At 39.7% G+C, this 19030-nt stretch overlaps 1 protein-coding gene across 2 annotated transcripts in view; it reads right to left on the reverse strand.

Annotated features, from left to right (window-relative positions):
- Positions 1-1651: 1651 nt before the first annotated feature.
- The window catches only part of PHF6 (PHD finger protein 6), a 46002-nt gene continuing 28623 nt past the window's right edge, over positions 1652-19030 (reverse strand). Inside the window, exons 6-11 of one of the 2 annotated variants that reach the window (XM_004715365.2) lie at positions 17093-17259; positions 16797-16940; positions 13921-14025; positions 10881-11014; positions 5377-5506; positions 1652-5043 (exon numbers count right to left, since the gene is read on the reverse strand). In XM_004715365.2, the coding sequence (XP_004715422.1) occupies positions 5377-5506; positions 10881-11014; positions 13921-14025; positions 16797-16940; positions 17093-17259 (680 nt within the window). In that variant the 3' untranslated portion in view covers positions 1652-5043. Of the gene's footprint in view, positions 5044-5376; positions 5507-10880; positions 11015-13920; positions 14026-16796; positions 16941-17092; positions 17263-19030 lie in introns of both variants that reach the window. The other variant, XM_004715364.2, reaches the window with a different exon arrangement.

Here is a 19030-nt window from a genome sequence, read left to right on the forward strand (position 1 = left end):
CAATTCCTCCTGTATATAAATCTCTTTCTTATACACATGTGTGTCTACGGATTTGTTTCTCTTGTCTACCCAGACTAACACAGTGGGGCAGGAGGAAAGGGGAAATAGAGGAAAGAACAATAAAGTGAAAATGTGGTGAACAGTAGTGGGAGTAGCAGTATCATGAGGATAGGGAGATGGCTGGGAAGGGGGAGGAACTATCACAAGGTTGGATATATAAGTCCCCCAAACCCCAAGGGGACAAATAACAGATGTGTGTGAAGGGAGACAAGAGTGTAAGATACGAAATAATACTAACAATGTATAATTGATCAAGGATTCACAAGGGTGAGAGGGGGAAAACAAAGGAGCTTATACCACGAGCTCAAGTAGAAAATGTTTTGGAAATGATGATAGCAACAAAAGTACAAATATGCTTGATAAAACTGATGTATGGAATGTTATAAGAGCTGTAAGAGCCCCCAATGATTTTTTTCTAAAAAAGTAAAAATTATATAGTTATATAGATATGTATATACATAAATATATTAAGATGGTATATTTGTCTCTCTCCATATACATATATATAGATAGATATAGATACAACAAGGAATCAGGTGAACTTTGGGCCTCTACTTAAAATTTACCTCAGTACATGAACAGTTTGTTAATAACCTGTCACTCTGTGATGCTCACCTTCCCAACATGATTGCTGAAGACAAAATGGGTGCATAAGCAAATGTGGTGAAGAAAGCTGATGGTACCCCGCTATTAAAAGACATAGTGTCTGAAGTCTTAAGGGCTTGAAGTTAAACAAGCAGTCATCTAGATGGAAGCAAGAAAGCCCACATGGAAGCAGCATACCAGCTTGTGTGGTCATGAGGTGTCAATGGGAGTAAGTATCAGCAATCCAAAACAAGCAATCAGACTGATGTGAAGGAGCATAGGCAAAGTGGAGACCCCAAACCTACCTGTAAGATCATTGGACAGTACCTCATAGAAGGGCCACACGGAAGGGCTGATAATATCCAGAGCACCGTTGAAGCACAGTATTCTGTAATATTTCCTCCCCCCTACTATTATGGTCTTACTTTCACCTCATAAATCTTGTGAGACCTGTATATGTCCATTTGGATAATTAAGGTCATTCGATGCATGAAGTCCAGGATGAGATAAACCCTTCAGAAATAGTAATGGAAGTAATGACTCCCTGAGGGTATGGGAAAGGGTATATGTATTGGGGTGGTGTGAATTCACAGTAATGATGACTGTATAACCCCACTTCAGGGGAACAAATAACAGAATTGTAGGTGAATGGATCATTGGGTAGATATGGCATAATAATAATAATGGTTCCTGAGGGGTAGGGTGAGGGATGGAGGGGATAAGGGGAGCTGATATCAAAGCGTTCAAGAAGAAAGAAAATGTATTGAAAATGATGGTGGCAGCAACTGTACAACTATGCTTGATCTAACTGATTTATGGATTGTTATAATATCTGTAAGAATTCCCAATTATTAAAACAAAGAGTTAATCTCAGAAATCCAGAGGCAGTTTTACCCAGTCCTTTAGGGTCCCTGTGAGTCGTAATAAAGTAAGGCTAAAATGTAACACAATTGCTGTTATCAAGTGTCATTACTCAGGAGCGGTCACAAAAAAAGGCATACACTTATGAAAGTCATAACGCATTTATTGAATGAATAGTATATGCAAGAATACCAATAAAAGTAAACTAATACTACAAACTACAATTCTAAAAATAAAGCCAATATAACAGGAACCAAATATACAGAACATGAGAGGAATGTTTGATTTTGACCCATGATGCATTCCTTATCTTCACAATGAACCCAAATGTCCATCCAGCAAAATTATATGCCACGGTCTAACATGAGTGCTTTCTACAAAAGCAATAACACAGTTTTCATTATGCTTTGAGATATTGAAGATTCTCACAAGTTTGTTCAAGTACACAGATTCTGAATCAACAGATCTACATAGCTCGGCAATCTCTTAATATCTTGAGTAGCATGTACTCCCAAGGAAGTACAATCTATAATATGAAAATCACTCATCTTTGGGTTGGGGGGGAGATCAAACAAAATTTGTTTTCAGTTGTGGGTTTCTAATAAATTGAGATGAAAGTAAAATTCACTTCCCCCTTCCCCAGGAACAAAGCACTTTTATTAAAGTAGAGAAACTCAAGTCTATCCTTCTACTCTAAAGAACATTTCTTACTAACATTTCTGGTAAGGCAGTAAATGCTCCAGATTAATCTTCAATATACGCTTGCAAAGATTACACTGTTTAATATCAATAACAACAACTAAACAAAAAAAGGGGAGGGAGAAAGAAAAGACGTTTTAAAATTTCAAGCTAAAATATGCGTAAAAGACAGTCATGGCAGTATTTTTTGAAATTATGTAAATGCTATATACTTATCAAATAATGTCATGCTTATTAAAACTACAGTTAAGGACTTAAGAGATGTACAGTAAATACACTGCTGAGGTACATTTTTTCTAAATATTAATACCACAATGTAATTACTACCCAGTCGATGATGATGCTACTTGGGAACATAAGTACTGTACAATTTTTACATTGTAAGGCACTTTTACTCAGCATGTGACCAAAAATAAAAAAAATAAAATGATACAGAAACAAAACATTGGAAGTTTACACCAAAGATGACTTCTCATCTTTTTTTTTTAAACAAAAGATTATTAGCCGATCACACCACAGTGAGAGAAAATAGGTAGCCAGCCACTTACCTAGCCAACCAAAAGGTAAAGTGCTATTCTGGTTGCTAGTGGCAGAGAAAGGGTTGAAGAAACCCCTACAAAGTCATATATTTCACTACATATAACAAATCTACCCACTGACAGCTATAGTATTTGAAAACTGGTATAGAATCATTGACGGGCCATTATTACCCCGGACACCTTCTACATTTTTCCTTAAAACAAACAAACAAACAAACAAAAAACCATCATTACAGTAGTTGTCCATAAATGAAGGCGCTGCTATCCCGTGGGTAAGCCGATGGCACACAATGTATAAAAGATCTAGACACAGTGAGACAAGATTGAAAACTAGGATTTTTCAAGCTGTCCTATGGAAATAAGGTACAGATCCTTTGGGGCAAGTCACATAGCTCGGTAAACACACATCTAGATCTGTCTTGCACTTCAAGTCATGATGAATTTAGACAATCACATACACACTAAAAAACCTCGATGGCATATTTCGAGCAAAAAGAAAACAGAGGGCAATCTACGACTAAAGCTAGTTTCCTTCTCCTAAGAGTAACAATAAAAGATGGTTTAAAAAAAAGAGCTGTCATGGAGCGCTTGGACTTAAGGAAATAAGTGAACAGACAACAGGGCAGAGATGTGGTTAAGGGACTAACAATTTTCACAAAAACTCAAGTCATTAATCCCCAAACCGAACCCACTGCGGGTGGGTCAATTCTGACTCCTATCGACCCTAGAAGACACAGTAGGACTGCCTCCGACAGTTGTCCATCATTACGGACGCCGCAGACCGCCACGGCATCCCCCAGTGGAGTCACTGGTGGGTTCATACCGCCGACCTTTAGGTTAGCAATTGGGTGCTTCAACCACTGCGTCACCAGGACGCTGTCAGTCATTAAGCACAGTGTAATTTTCTACCTGTTTCATTTTTTCAAACGCTTCTCTCTCCTGCAGAGTATCTTGGTATAGAGTCACATTAGCACGATGCTGTTTTGTATGCTAACTTGCTTCCATGTGGCTGGTTATTTAACAGTGCAGAAATCGGTCTCTCTCTCCTCCACCTTGAGGGCTGGGCTCCCATCAGGCAGTCCACAACTACCGGTTTTGGCTTTGCCATAAAGAAAAATCTCAATGTGCTTCAGCAGGTACGTGGAAGGAAACATCCCGAGCTGGAAATGGCCAGCGAGGAAATCCTTTCTAAAAAGCTGGGTTCTTAGGCTTTGATAAACAATTGCAAGTATCTATGGTAAAACACCACCATGGTCTATCAGAAGCCTATTTAGTAGATAACCAAAGCAGTGGAGCGAAAACATTAAAACATATTAAATAAAGGCTCCAAAATAGTGGTCATAGAATTTAAAATAAATACTGCTTTATGCCAAGATGGTTTGGTTTGGTTTGGTTTCCTCCCATAAGCACAGGAGACCTCCTTACACACTTTGGGCCAACACGTGAAATGTTTCACACAACAGGGCACTTGAGAGGAATGGGTATCAGACTGGGAGACAGAGGAGGGCGGGCACGACAGTGCTCAGGGAGTATTAATCCTTGAAATCTTACAGAGGTTGAATTTGCTGTTGCCACTTAGAAAGATGCGATGATCCCCCTCCCCGCCCTGCCCCCACCCTGGCACTCTCTGTACAACATGGGAAGAAGTGGTGTACTGTCGAGCAGGTTTGGCATAAGCAGGAGCTTGAAGCTGAGAGCGGCCAGAGTAGAGTCCATGCTGGTCGGTGAGAGTTTGAACAGCACTCAAATGGAAAACCTTAACACACTGCTTGGAGGGCTTTTTTCGCATGCACTATTAGAGCCCGCAGAAAAAGGTAGGCTCTCTTCATTTCTAGCCATCAGTACTTGCGTGTGACAAGCACTTCACACATTACCGTGTGGCCACCAGAGGCGTGTTTGCATTGTGAAGTCAAATTTGCTTATGCTTTCCCTTGAATATGAGGCCACTAAACCAAGTGAAACCTTCTAAACAGCACAACTTTGTTCGGTCCATATAGCCAGCTCACTTCGTTTCCATGTCTGCTTGAACTGGTGACACTGTACATGGATGGGGTTAATTGTGTTTCACTTGCTTCCCCGAAACTGCACTCTACAGCTAAGTAATATCCACATGTCAAACGCTGCCACCTAGTGGAGGCTCACAGAACAAACAGGACATTTGTAGGCAGTTCAGTAAAGGATCTAAGAGAGTTGGGCAGTACAAAGTTACAAACCCTTTCGATTTTAGAAAACAGTGAAAAAAGAATAGTAGTTATGGATGTCTTATTCATTCCCAGTTTTCTAACTCTGTCCCATGAACCTGTTCAAAAGATGATAAGAAAATGTAAAATATGATGCTTCAGAGGAAAAAACAATAAATATGTTATTGAGGAGTGAGAATATCTTATTGATTTTACTTAAAACTACATTTACTGATAAAGTAGATAGCCTCGTGTTACTATTGCCAAATCAGCTAGCTAAAACAAATAAAACAAACAAAAACACTATGCAAGGCTACACAATCCTCTGCATTCTAATAACATGCTCTTAACTAAACTTATTAGCTACTAAAGGCTCGCTGCACACCACTACGTCAACATTGATTCATGTGCATGGTATCCTGACAACAGATCTAGTATAATTACTTTCATACCTAGTTTCCATTAAGTTGCTGCTGAGTTAGTTGTTGCTGATCAATTTCTACTTTTCCACGACTTTTACTCTCCCGTTCTTCATCTTCTTCATCCCGCTCATCATTTCCGCTATGGTTTTTACAATACAGTCTATGACGAGGAAAGACAAAAGCCTCAAGATGTTGTGGTCATCATAGATGAGCTCACGGTTATGTCACCATTAGTGGATGCTGGCCCATTTCCAATACGGGTCCCCTCATTCCCACTTAAAGCCAGTTCGCAATTAAGCATAGGGCTACAGTCAATGCAAGTTTGTCTGACATAGAACCTCTGGCTTAAGGTTATAGTTAATTGATTACATAGGCCCGAAGAGAAAGCAATTCCTCTTTGCCCCAGATGAAAAGCAAAGTTGGCAAGCACTTTGAAAGTATTAACTTTCAGGTATACCAACCAAAGCCTAACTCACTGCCATCAAGTTGATTCCAACAACTCATAGCGAAGCAGAGTCGAACTGGCCCTTGTGGGTTTCGGAGACTGTGACTCCTCATGAGAAGAGAAAGCCTCCTCATTCTCCCATGGACTGGCTGGTAGTTTCAAAATGCTGACCTTGTGCTGAGCAGCCCAACTCACACAGCACCCACAAAGCCACTAGGGCTCTTACTTTTAGGCATACTGAGAGAGAAAGCCTCTGCAATTTTGTTATAGCTACAGGATTTGAAATCCCAGTTCAGGAAATCATACATATGTTATGTATGCTTCTTTCCACTCATGTTTCTTTCATGAAACAGTTTTAATCAAAATCTTCCAATAATTATTTACCATCAGTAGCTGGGTCACACCTTTACTGGTCATCTGACAGGTTTCTAGGCACCCTTCAATATTTTCCTCAACATGGCGACTTTTATTCAAGGCCAGGCCAGTTATTTTGTCACAGATATGACCTTGTACTTGTCTGAGTGTGCTGGCTTGTTTTTCTCAGTATGTATTTCCTATTTGGGTTTGGTTCACTGAAGGTTCAATTTTCTTTTCTTTTTTTGAGTAAAAGACAATTGGTAGATGATCTACCAATTTAAGGAGGCACCTGGTTTTACTGTCCCACTACTAGTGGGACAAGATGTCCCCATTATAAAGGTTCATTTTCCCTTTTGTGATTAGCAAGCAATCCCTGGAGTGATACTTTGACACTGTGCTGCCCCCACTCATTTTCTTTGTAATGAAAATGACGTAGGTTGGGGGGTTGGGACAAGGGATTAAACCGCTAGAATACATATAAGCACACCAATAGTTTCTGGTTTTTGTTTCTACCAATAGTTTCTTTAAACATTCCCCACCCCCAATCAAAGAGGGGTGGGCTGGTGTGGGCTCAGATTTAGGTCATTTATACACAAACGAACAAAGCAGAACAATGCTTAGAAAATGTTCACTGAATGCCCTCTTGTGGTCACTAGTGGAAAGAAAAGATCAGGTAGGCATTCACAGAGGCACGTCACAATTGGACGATCTAAATAAAACAGGTTTCCTATGGGACATTTCTAACATATGAATAGAATAAGAGGCAGAGGGGAAGTGTGGGTGGTAAGGACACTAACAACTGACTTCCAACCTGGTTTGGCTCTTTCTCTTTTTATTCTTTGTCAATAATGTTCAACAATGACTATCAAAAATGTTCAAAGAACTCTCGAGAAATTGAGCTCTTCAAATGCTGCGCATTGGGAAGCACGTTATCTATAAAATGTTGAGTTCAAATACTAATAAGTGAGAGTACTACAAATCGCCACCTAACAAGTATTCATCCCCCCAATATATAACCTCATTCTTGCCTTTGAGCCAATTTACAGGTAATGGGGAGAGAGTCAAACAAGTTATATGTCAGCATGAAAGAACAGAGACAAATCTAGAATGGGAGTCGACTTCTACAGGACCGCTTAGTGGGTTCTTTCATAAGTAAGGGGAGAGGGAGTGTAGGGTGGAAATTGTACTATATTGAGAGACTTCAGACTCTGGATCTCTGTCCAGATTTAAACAAAGCAACGCTAAAAGAATATTTTAAAGACAACTGGGGACATGTGAAAGTTAATTGGATATGATACTAAGAAATTATCCATCTTGACTTGTGATAATTGGGTAGCGGATTATGTGAGAAACACTCCCTTTTTAGGAGGCACATACTGAGAAAGGTAGGGAAAGATGGGACTTTGCTTTCATGTACTTCAGGAACAAAACAGACAGCAAAAACAACTATGACAATGACTTGGTAACTGCTGATGGAAGGATTTGTCATATGACTTGATTTTTGTGCATGTTTCAGATTGTGTATCACAGTAAGCTTTCTTTTCAAAGATGGGTTCGTTGTTCAGAACACATTGGAGTCCTGTAGTGACCCTGCCTTTTGGAGGACTGTTGGTCCCAGGCCTACCTTAAGAAACAGTCTGGCCACAAAGGTCACAGGTGTCAACCAAGCAGTATTCCTACTTCCAGAGAACTCACATATTTTATGGTGGAAAACAGACAATGAAAATAAACACATATTTAAAAAACAAAAACAAAAAAAACAAACAAAAAAAAAGAAAATAAACACATATTTATATGGTATTAAAATGCCATACAGACAGAAAAGCAGAATGATACAGAATCGCTTTCAATTGGAAAAAGATGCAGCAAAGGCAGGTAAGGAAGGAAAACCCACTCAGTGAATGATAGAACCCACTTCACTGAGAAATGAATGCGTTGTAAAGAGTTTATAACAGATTAACCATGGACTTTTGAAAGCCCCTTCCCACTCCTCCCATCTTCTCTCTCCAAGTTATCTGCACATGAACTCTCATTTGAAGTCAATACTCTTTAGGAAAATATAATCTGGATACAAATATGAAAATTTTAAAAAGTTAAAAAAATTACTTAAGTTACTCCAACATGGTTCTATAAATCATTAAAAATTAAAAATAACCTAAAGGTCTAAAAATGGAACCAGTTATACTCATACACTGAAATACGATGTAACCAGAAAAAATGTTTCAGACTTAGTAAGTGGAAAAAAATGCCAGAAATCTGTGTATAAGTGCATTGTGTTGTTATATTATATACATATATACAGTTACTCAGAATTCTGGAAGAAAATATCTGAAAAGATTTAAACCTTTTATCTTTGGAAAGAGAATTAATGTTTTCTTGGTAAGCATTGGACTACTAACCCTAAGCTCAGTGGTTTAAACCCCCCTCAGTTGCTCCAGGGGAGACAGCTGAGGCTGTCTGCTCCCGTGAAGATGTACAGCCTCTGAAACCCTGTATAGGGCTACTCTGGCCAGAAATGACTAGATGGCAGTGGGTTTTTAACATCGCAATTCTCAGCAGCAACATGGGGATATTAAATAATACTAAATAATAGATGTGTCAGTCTGCTTCCATAAGGATTTACGGAAACCCTAGGGGACAGTTCTACTCCAGCCTAGAGGTTTCCGCTAAGTTGGAATCCACATTATAGTTACCATTTTTTGGAAAATGAACATGGGTATTACAATAAATATGTAAGTATAAAGTTAAATGGGGAAGATGGTCTAGAGATGTTGCTATGTATACAAAAATGTGTGTTGGCTTCATTTCTTGGCTCCTGCATAGTATTCCATTATATGCAGGTCTTACATTTATTTATCAAGTCTCCAGGTACATGCTCAAGCTATTTCTTAATCTACATGAGAAAATCCTCTGTGGTTAAGTCTGTAGTTCTGTTCCCCTGGTAGCTGAACAGAAACTGGTAAGCCAACTACCTTATGAAGCTAGATACCCCTGCTTGGAAGACAGTACCTACACTGGGAGAATGACATACGCTGTCAGGATGGCAAAGCACTGGGACTGAGTGGGACTGTGTCCCTCACAGGGAATGGGAGAACCAGCCATGCCTACACACCCATTGTCACAGGAGCTGCAGGCTTCTAAGGTGAGGTTTTTAAGGCAGAATGAGCCACAGCTGTTATGGAGCCTGAGTTCTACTGCTAATCTCGCTGGTAAAAGGGCTTCTAGTAAAGAGGGCCATCTGACAGTGCCGAGCTGACCAGGTGTACTTCTTGTCTTGTATCCTTGACTGATGTAACCTGAACACAGAGCTGAGTCTAAGATGTCCTAGTGGCCCTGGAGTGAAATGATCCTCCACAGCCATCATGAACAGTAAGCCGAAGAAACTTCTGGCATCTTTACTTGGTATTCTGGTCTGCTTCCTTCCCCTAGAAAATTTGGTAGACATACTGTTTATGGCTTTGATCTCTAATGGCAAACTGCTCTTCAAAAAAGTTGCACTAATTTATATTCAAGCTTAGGCAGGTAAGAGAATGAGAATACCTGTCTCCCCGTTACCTAGCTAACATCAGAGAAATGTGCATCTTCTTTTTGCATTTCCTTGAATACCACTAAAGTTAACCATCTTCTCATTTGCTTCTTATCCATGGCTATTCCTTTTGTTAGTTGTCTGCTCATGTCTTTTGTCAAATTTTCAAATGGATTGCACTTTCCTGGCTAGATGGTTTCTCTTGGTGGGCCTATGGTAAACATTCCTGATTTAGAATTCTCTTTATGTCTTTAAAAAAAAACTCTTACGTTTCCTATTATGCTTATAAAGGCCTTTAGGAATATAGGACTAGCTCCTCTATTTCCTAACCACACTTAAAGTCTTAGTTTTTCTTTTTGTTAAATGTTTATAATTTTAATTCATCTACAATTTATTTTGGAGTACAGTCTGTGGTAGGTTTTGAATTTTTTTTTCTAAATGGGTAGTCAATTGTATTTTGTTGACTTGATTCCAACTCATAGTGACCTTGTACATAGGAGTGAGCAGAACTGCCCCACAGCACTTCCAAGGCTGTCATCTTTACAGAAGCTGACTGCCACGTCTAACTCTTCCTGGTGGGCTTGAATTGCTAAACTTTCAGATAGCAAAGGTCGGCAGCAGAGTGCTTTAGCCACTGTGTCACCAGGGCTCCTTATGTACGTAGTATAAACTCAAAGACCAAACTAGTTGCCTTTGAGTTGATTTCAACTCATATAGACACTATAGGACTGAGTAGAGCTGTCTTACAAGGTTTCCAGGGCTGTACATCCTTATGGAAGCAGATTGCTTCAGCTTTCTCCCATGGAATGGCTGGTGGGTTTCAATCTCCAATCATGTGATTAGAAGCCACGTGCTTCACCACCACCAGAGCTGTTTGCACTTTAATCTAAACCACAAACATAACCCACCTTCCATCAAGTCAATTCTAACTGTTTAACAGTGACCCTGTGCAGGGTTTCTGAGGCTATAAATCTGTACAGGATCAGCCAGTCTGGTACATAATACGTGTAAGAAAGTGAGTTAACTGAGTGCTACTTCGGGGGTAGGTAATCAGAGGAAAATGACAACTGCAGTACCCATTTCTTACACAACATCCACAGTCTTCTATACAGGGCTACACAGCCCAAAGAATGTGGCTCAAGTCACCTAATGTCATCTGTTGCAAGGTGGGTTCTTATTAGCATATTTAGGAGAGCTGTTTCTTACTTGTAAATTCCTCGGGACATGTTTTCAATGTACTTGGCTTTGTCTTGCACTCCACAGTGGTAATGGTAAGTCTTAACACAGGCTTTGATTTCACATCCAATAGTAGCACCGGGCTGACTGCAAAGTGTACATTTCTGTTTAGGGAAAGAGAAAGGAATAATCAGAACTTGTTTTATTTTCAAAGCTCATGCATTCTTATGTATTCTACTTGGCATATTTCAGCCAAGCATTCCAGTATACCACAACAAAACAACTGTATTTTCCACTGGAAAAAAAGGAGGATGCTGAATTTGTATGGGGCAGACCTATCAAACAATATTGCAATTTAAGCCAAATCTGATAACATTTCTAACCATCCTCTGGCCTTTCCATTATTTAACATGTGTTCAACTGCCAGCTTGTTAGAAAAACTGCAGTAACCATTAGAGACCTGGCACCTGAACATCAGTAAGATACTCACCAATACTGCCAAACCCACAAAAGGGAATGGCATTCTTTATTATAGTGGATGGAACTCCTCCTCTCCCACTTGATTATATCCTTTCTTATTACAAGTATGACCACGCTAAATATTTACAAAAGGCAGCTGTGATCTCCCCAAGAGGGATTGCTACCCAGTAGGCAGAATTGCAGAGAAACTTTAAAGCGGCCCGTGGATCTTTGTAGGGCTCATTTCGGTCTAGATCTACCTTGGCTAAAGAATGTTCAAAGCTAGGTTAAGCAGACTCCTTGATTGCAACACTCCTCTTACAGCATTTTCTCCAGGACCGTGGGAGAAGGGGTATACTATACAACCTCGAAGATACCCTTTCTTCAGAGGGGTGATGGAGAAGTTTTATGGAGTCATTTCCTTTGGAGCATACTTAGTGAAATGCTAGGATAGTGTTTATTTAATCTTCAACAGTGCAGAGATAGTAATTAATAGATCAACTGAACTAAATTGGCATGCTAGTCACCTCCAGGGACATCACACAACAGCACTGCTCTGTATATGATCAAGCAATTGTTCCTTTATATTGCTAATACTATAGGCTCTGTTATAAAGAGTTTCATTTTTAATCAAAATTATCAATGAACTGAACTGTACCTAAACACCACCAGTTTTCATACTGCTAGCTTCTCAAGTATATTCAAATTCTTAATTGAGTTCTGACAGGCATTTTTCAAATGTACCCTTTAGTCCATTATTCCTCTAAAGTTTTTCACCACCTTCAGAAAGGGTTTTGCAAAAGGTCATTTCTAATCGATTCAGACAAAGCCATTAGAGACTGAAGGGGCACTTCACTATGTAGGGAGGGGACTCATCGCTGAACACGATGACTCTCCGACATGACAAAATATAAGATAATCTCTCCCACCTGCAAAGTCATCTGAGTCCCTCACAAGTTGAAATGGAATCTAATCATAAGACACAAATTGAAACTATGGGATATTCTACAGAACAATTAACAAGTTTTCTTCAATAAGGCAACAGCAGAATGATGAGGGCAACGAATGTATAAGTGTGCTTCACACAATTGATGTACGTGTGGATTGTGATAAGAGTTGTATGAGCCCTAATAAAATGATTTTTAAAAAAGGCAGCGACAATTAAAAAACAAAACAAAAAGAGAGAGGGTTACGTCCCAAGATGACTTCAGAGATATATAACCACCAAATATACTGTGTGGTCCCTGCTGGGATCTCGATTCACACAAGGCATCCTTACAAAGGCAGGTTTCGAGGCAGTTGGGAAAATACAAATATGCCTGGGGCATTACATGATACTGAAGAAGTACCTTAATTTATACAGTGTAGTGGCATTGGGGTTGGGTAAGGAATGACTAAAGTTCTTACAGATGAAAACTGAGGTTTTCAAAGTGAAATAACAGGAAGTCCAAAATCTGCTTTAAAGCACTTCAAGAGTAGTGATGACAAATGGCATAAATAAGCCACATGCAAATCATCTGGACAAGTCACAAATCAAGGTGGGGGATTAATGAGGTCTACTGTGTTCTCAACTTAAATACAACTGAAATGCTTTCACAATAAAAAGACATTGTGTGAGATTCCTAAACTAGACAGTGAGCCAGGGACACTACTTGCTAGTAATTCAACATTAAGGTACATTTTTAGAAAGGAAACATTTAGGCTAGGATCAATATTTTAAGTGACAATACTTTATAAGTGCACTTTAACTGAACAGAAGGCTCCAGGACGGGAGGGTGGAGGGAACAGATTATAAGGATCTACATATAACCGCCTCCCTGGGGGACGGACAGCGGAGATGTGGGTGAAGGGAGACCAGATGGTGTAAGATATGACAAAATAATAATAATTTATAAATTATCAAGGGTTCATGAGGGAGGGGTGAGGGAGGGGAAAAATGAGAAGCTGATATTAAGGGCTCAAGTAGAAAGCAAATGTTTTGAGAATGATGATGGCAACATATGTACAAATGTGCTTGACACAATGGATGGATGTATGGATTGTGATAAGAGTTGTACGAGCCGCCAATAAAATACTTTAAAAAAAATAAGAAAGAAAGAAGGCTCCAGGAAAAAGAAAGAAAAAGGTCCTTTCCTGTTACTTAGAACCGATAAATAAGTAATAGGATAGTTTTCAGTGCTGTATCAGAATTATGTTTTCCTCAGGCAAACGTAAATCATTATTTATTTATTTACATTTCCCCTTTTAATATGGCTTCCCATGGACCTACTACAATATAAATGTGTCAATGTAAAAAATGAAATGAAATTTAAGGCTTAAACAATTCAATCTAACACTTAGTGAGGTATGTCATCACATTCATGTTCTCATTGATTTTGCTATAAGATTCTCAAATAGCCTAAAAAAGAAATTGCATTATAACAATTTCCTTGAGTAGTAAAGCAACACAGAAAAAGGATCAAGGGGTAATAGCCCTTTAATTATGGTACCAAAGTAAACCATGCTGTAACATATGCAGTTTCTAAAGACTGGGTAGATCTGAGGTGTATTCTTCAATTTAAAGCAGAAAATCAAGAGTAATATTGCACAACCTAAATAGAAAATTACAGACCATTCTTTTTCCTCGCTTAATCTCCTGAAGTACAGTTTTAATGTCAAAATCCCCAAATTCTGCTCTTGATGTTGTTGTGAGCTGCACAGTGCCTGAAGAAAACAACTGCAGAAGAAAAAGGCAGGAATGTTAACACTCAGAATTCTTGTAAAAAAACAGATTAAAAAAACCCCAAAACAGATTAAACAACATCGGAACAGAGGTGTTATATTATTTTAATTCCCTAAGAGGATTTTAAAAATATCATGTACCAACTTCAATATTAGAAAGCACCTATATGATTAAGATATAAACCAAATTTTGATACAAAACTACAATTGGCAATGTGCAATCTCAGATTAAATACCTTCTTGATTCCGACACTGAAGATTCTCAACTGTTGTACATTTCCAATAAGTTCTAAAGGGGGTCTTTTAAATCAACAAATTTCAACCACAGATGCAGATCAAAATCCTCTGGAGATTTTTTTTCCCCCCTCTCCAAATAGACATGTCTGGGATCTATTTCATGTGGGGGCCTGGGTACATATATTTTGGATAAAGTCCCCATGGAAATAGCATCTGCCTCTCTAGTTGTTAAGAATCGCTGGTAAACATAATTTTAAAAACTCAATCATAAAGGGATGAGTAATTCAATACAATCTAATATAAAAAACCACTTAGGTGTGCCTATATATATCTGGCCTGGATCTAAGGATGCAAAGATAAACTTCATGTCCTCATGGAATTTAAGAGTCCATTAGAAGAATAGGCTCAAAAGTGAGTAACTGCAACTCAGTATGTTTATAAAAACATTTATACCCGGTAAACAAGCGGCCATCTAGCTCAGAAGCAACAAAGCCCACACAGCCTGTGTGATCATGAGGTGTCGAACGGATCACTGAAGACAAATGGGTGCATAAGCAAGTGTGGCGAAGAAAGCTGATGGTGCCGGCCTACCAAAAGTATAGCATCTGGGGTCTTAAAGGCTTGAAGGTAATCAAGCGGCCATCAAGCTCAGAAGCAACAAAGCCCACATGGAAGAAGCACACCAGCCTATGCAATCATGAAGTGTCGAAGGGATCAGGTATAAGGCATCATCAGAACAAAAAATCTTACCATAGTGAATGATGGGGGGAGTGCAGAGTGGAGACCCAAAGCCCATTAGTAGGCCAGTGGAGATCCCCTTGCAGAGGGGTCTCGGGGAGGAGATGAGCCAGTCAGGGTGCGATGTAGCAACGATGAAAAATACAACTTTCCTCTAGTTCCTAAATGTTTCCTCCCCGCTCCCACTACCTTGCAAGTCTGGCTAGACCAGAGGATGTACACTGGTACAGATAGGAACTGGAAATACAGGGAAACCAGGGCGGATGATCCCTACAGGACCAGTGGAGTGAGTGGTAATACTGGGAGGGTAGAGGGACAGTGGGTTGGAAGGAGGGAACCGATTACAAGGAACTATATGTGACTTCCTCCCTGGGGGACAGACAATCGAGAAGTGGGTGAAGGGAGACGTCGGACAGGGCAAGATATGACAAAATAATAATTTATAAATTATCAAGGGCTCATGGGGGAGGGGGGAGCGAGGAGGGAGGGGAAAAATGAGGACCTAATGATGGGGGCTTAAGTGGAGAGGAAATGTTTTGAGAATGATGAGGGCAATGAATGTACAAATGCACTTTACACAATTGATGTATGTATGGAATGTGATGGGAGTTCTATGAGCCCCTAATAAAATAAAAAATAAATAAAAACATTTATAATCGAAAGATCCCTAATGTTACTGTTCCCCTTATAGGCCTATTTTTTGGCTGAAAATTGAGCCATGGAGGTGAGTTTATTTCTAGGCCTGTGGGGTAACTAAGGGCCATAGCTTCTGTCTGGCCAATAAACCTGGTCTTTTTTATAATCTTGACATTTCCCCCTCTCTTGAGGATCTTCTAAAATGATCCCTTTCAGAGAAGTTGATAGTGATTGCTGGGCACCATCTAGTTCTGGGCACCATCTGATCTCAAGGTCATGACGACTAAGGTTCCTGTGGTCCGTTAGTCCACTGTTTCCATGCATTGTCGATATTCATCACTCTTTGCTCCAGACAAGGAGATGCCTTAAATGGCCACTCCTGAATTCTTAAGATCTAAGTTTCTACTCACCAAAGTCATATGTAGAACATTGTCTTTGTGGATTATGTTATGCCTATAAATCTACATGTTCTCCCGGAGTCTATGAGCTCCAAAGCCCTATGACTCATTCCCTTGGGATTCTTGGTTATGATGACGGGACTTCCAAAAGTCCATGAAAAAAAAAAAGGAATGAAAATATAATGGAATTTCCTATGAACGTTTGAAGCTTGCTTCCTCATCCCCGTATTTGCTGCAAAGGTAAATACAGATGTACAAATATCCTCTGACAAACCAATATATATTCCCAAGTATGCGCTCATGCTCCCTTCTCAGATCCATTCAGCCTCCATGTCTATCCATGCAGCTCCTCACAGACCACCATTCTTGCAGGATTGTGGATTTCACAGTATTTACCTCTGTTGTCTTTAACTCTCACACTCCTCCCAGAGTCTTCCCCTGCCTCCATCACTTTGCTGCTCTCTTAAGAGTAGACTGGCAATGGCTAGAATCCTAAGGACATGGATCACCAGGCCTTTCTTCTGTAGCTGGTCAGTGGATTCAAACCACCAGCCTTTGGGTTATTAGTCTCTATCCAGGGACCTCTACTAAAGCAGAAAGTCTGGACTTCCCCAATGTGCCTTTTATTAAGATTTGGATCACAGGATACACCTTTCCTAATTCTTAAACACGAATGTAAAGAAAAGGGCTGTATTGGGCTACATGCTGAGTGATTTTTCCAAAGAACTTCGAAGAACATACAAAGAACCATACTCACCATGCACTTGTAATGTGCAGCTGCCTTTTTGGCATTAAATATATGCAGTTTTCCTCTAGCTTCATTTTCCTCCTCACCTACGTGACAGAATCCACATCTGGGCCTGGCATCACTAGGGCTGCTTCTGTGTGGAGACCTCTCCCTCTGTGAATGCAAAGAAAAATGTGACTCTTTAAAAACCTCCCTGAAAATACGCCATTGGTCTTGTTTAAACCACATCAAATAATGAACTTCGTTTAAATTCAATATAATCTGGGTCCCATAAAAAAGGAACAAGAAAGCATTCTTCGACTTACATAGGAACTACTTTCTGTTTCATCTGTTCCATGGGAGGATGTGGACCTGGTATCTTCAGACAGCCCTTTGAAATGAGTTTTCCTGGGTCTTCCTTTGCGACTTTTCTTTTTATTTTTAGGCGATGAGGGCTCCAGTTCATGCTCATTAAAGCTTTCTTCTAAATCAGCTGCTTGAAAATGTTTACAAAGCAGACAAAGCTTTATAGGGACCAACTTAAAAATGTACACTTGTTCATGAATCCTTAGAATATACCTTTCTCCCTAGATTAAAATCACCTCCAGACATAACCAAACTGAACTCCGACCACACTGCCGAGTGGATTCTGATTCATAGAAACCTTAAATGACAGCTACTGAGCAGCCCAATTTTTAAGCCACTGTGCCAAAGTGGCACAAAAAATGGTTCATGATATGTTCAATATAGCAACCGCTCATGGAAATACAACAAAAATCAAATACATCAGTGAGCTTTATTATAATCTTAATAATTTTTGATTTTGTATTTCTATGCAGTTTTGTGGTTTTGCACATGTATATGAATGTGTATGCCTAATTCAGTCAACATTTTTAAAAACCTCTAGTTTTTAAGAGTTCTTGTATTGCCCTCGGTTTTATCTCACACGTTAACTTGGAAAACTAAGATGAAAATAAGGTAGGGCAAAAATAGACTTTGGGGCCAGGGCATGGCACCCCATCAGACTCCACTGGAAAACACTCCTAAAAGTCAACAAACAGACCTTGAACTATTTACAGGCATTTCTTATTTTTTGGTTGTTCTTGTTTTATTTTGCTCTGTTTTGTTTTTTGTGCATATTATTATCTCTGCAGGTCTATCAAGATAGGTGGGATAAGCAATCTGGAGGAGAAAACAACGGGACTGATGGTTCTGGGGGGATATAGGAGAGGGGGAGGCAGGGGAAAAGAAGTGGGTGTTAATAAACCCAGAAACAAGGGAACAATGAGTGATTCAAAATTGATGGCAAGGAGGGTGTAGGAGGCCTAGTAGGGCTTGATAAAGGGCAGTGTAACAGATGAATTACTGAAACCCAAATGAAGGCTAAGCATGATAGTGGGACAAAAGGAAAGTAAAAGGAAATAGAGGAAAGACCTAGGAGGCAAAGGGTATTTATAGAGGTCTAAACATATGTAAATATATTTATAAATGATGATGGAGAAATAGATCTATTTGCATATATGTATAGGTTTAGTATTAAGGTAGCAGATGGACATTAGGCCTCTACTCAAGTACACCCTCAATGCAAGAACACTTTGTTCTATTAAACTGGCATTTCATGATGCTCACCTTCCCGACATGATCGCTGAAGACAAAGTGGGTGTATAAGCAAATATGGTGAAGAAAACAGATGGTGCCTGACTATCAAAAGATATAGCGTCTGGGGTCTTAAAGGCTTGAAGGTAAACAAGCGGCCATCTAGTTGAGAAGCAACAAAGCCCACATGGAAGAAGCACACTAGCCTGTGTGATCACTAGGGGTCGATGGGATCAGGTATCAGGCATCAAAGAACAAAAATCATATCATTGTGAATGAGGAGGAGTGTGGAGTGGAGACCCAAAGCCCATCTGTAGGCAAGTGGACATCCCCTTACAGAAGAGTCTCGGGGAGGAGACAAGCTAGTCAGGCTGAAGTTTAGCAATGATGAAACATACAAATTTCCTCTACTTCTTTAATGCTTCCTCCCCTCCACTATCATGATCCCAATTATACCTTACAAAGCCAGCTAGACCAGAGGATATACATTGGTACAGATAAGAACTGGAAACATGGAATCCAGGACAGATAACCCCTCAGGACCAATAAGGAGAGTACCGATACCAGGAGGGGAAGGGGAAGGTGGGGTAGAAGGGGGAAACCTATCACTAGGATCTACATATAACCCCCTCCCTGGGAACAGACAACAGAAAAGTGGGTGAAGGGAG

Source organism: Echinops telfairi, unplaced genomic scaffold (assembly GCF_000313985.2).
Source record: "Echinops telfairi isolate 266 unplaced genomic scaffold, ASM31398v2 ScPeMD7_20;HRSCAF=75, whole genome shotgun sequence".
Lineage (NCBI taxonomy): Eukaryota > Metazoa > Chordata > Mammalia > Afrosoricida > Tenrecidae > Echinops > Echinops telfairi.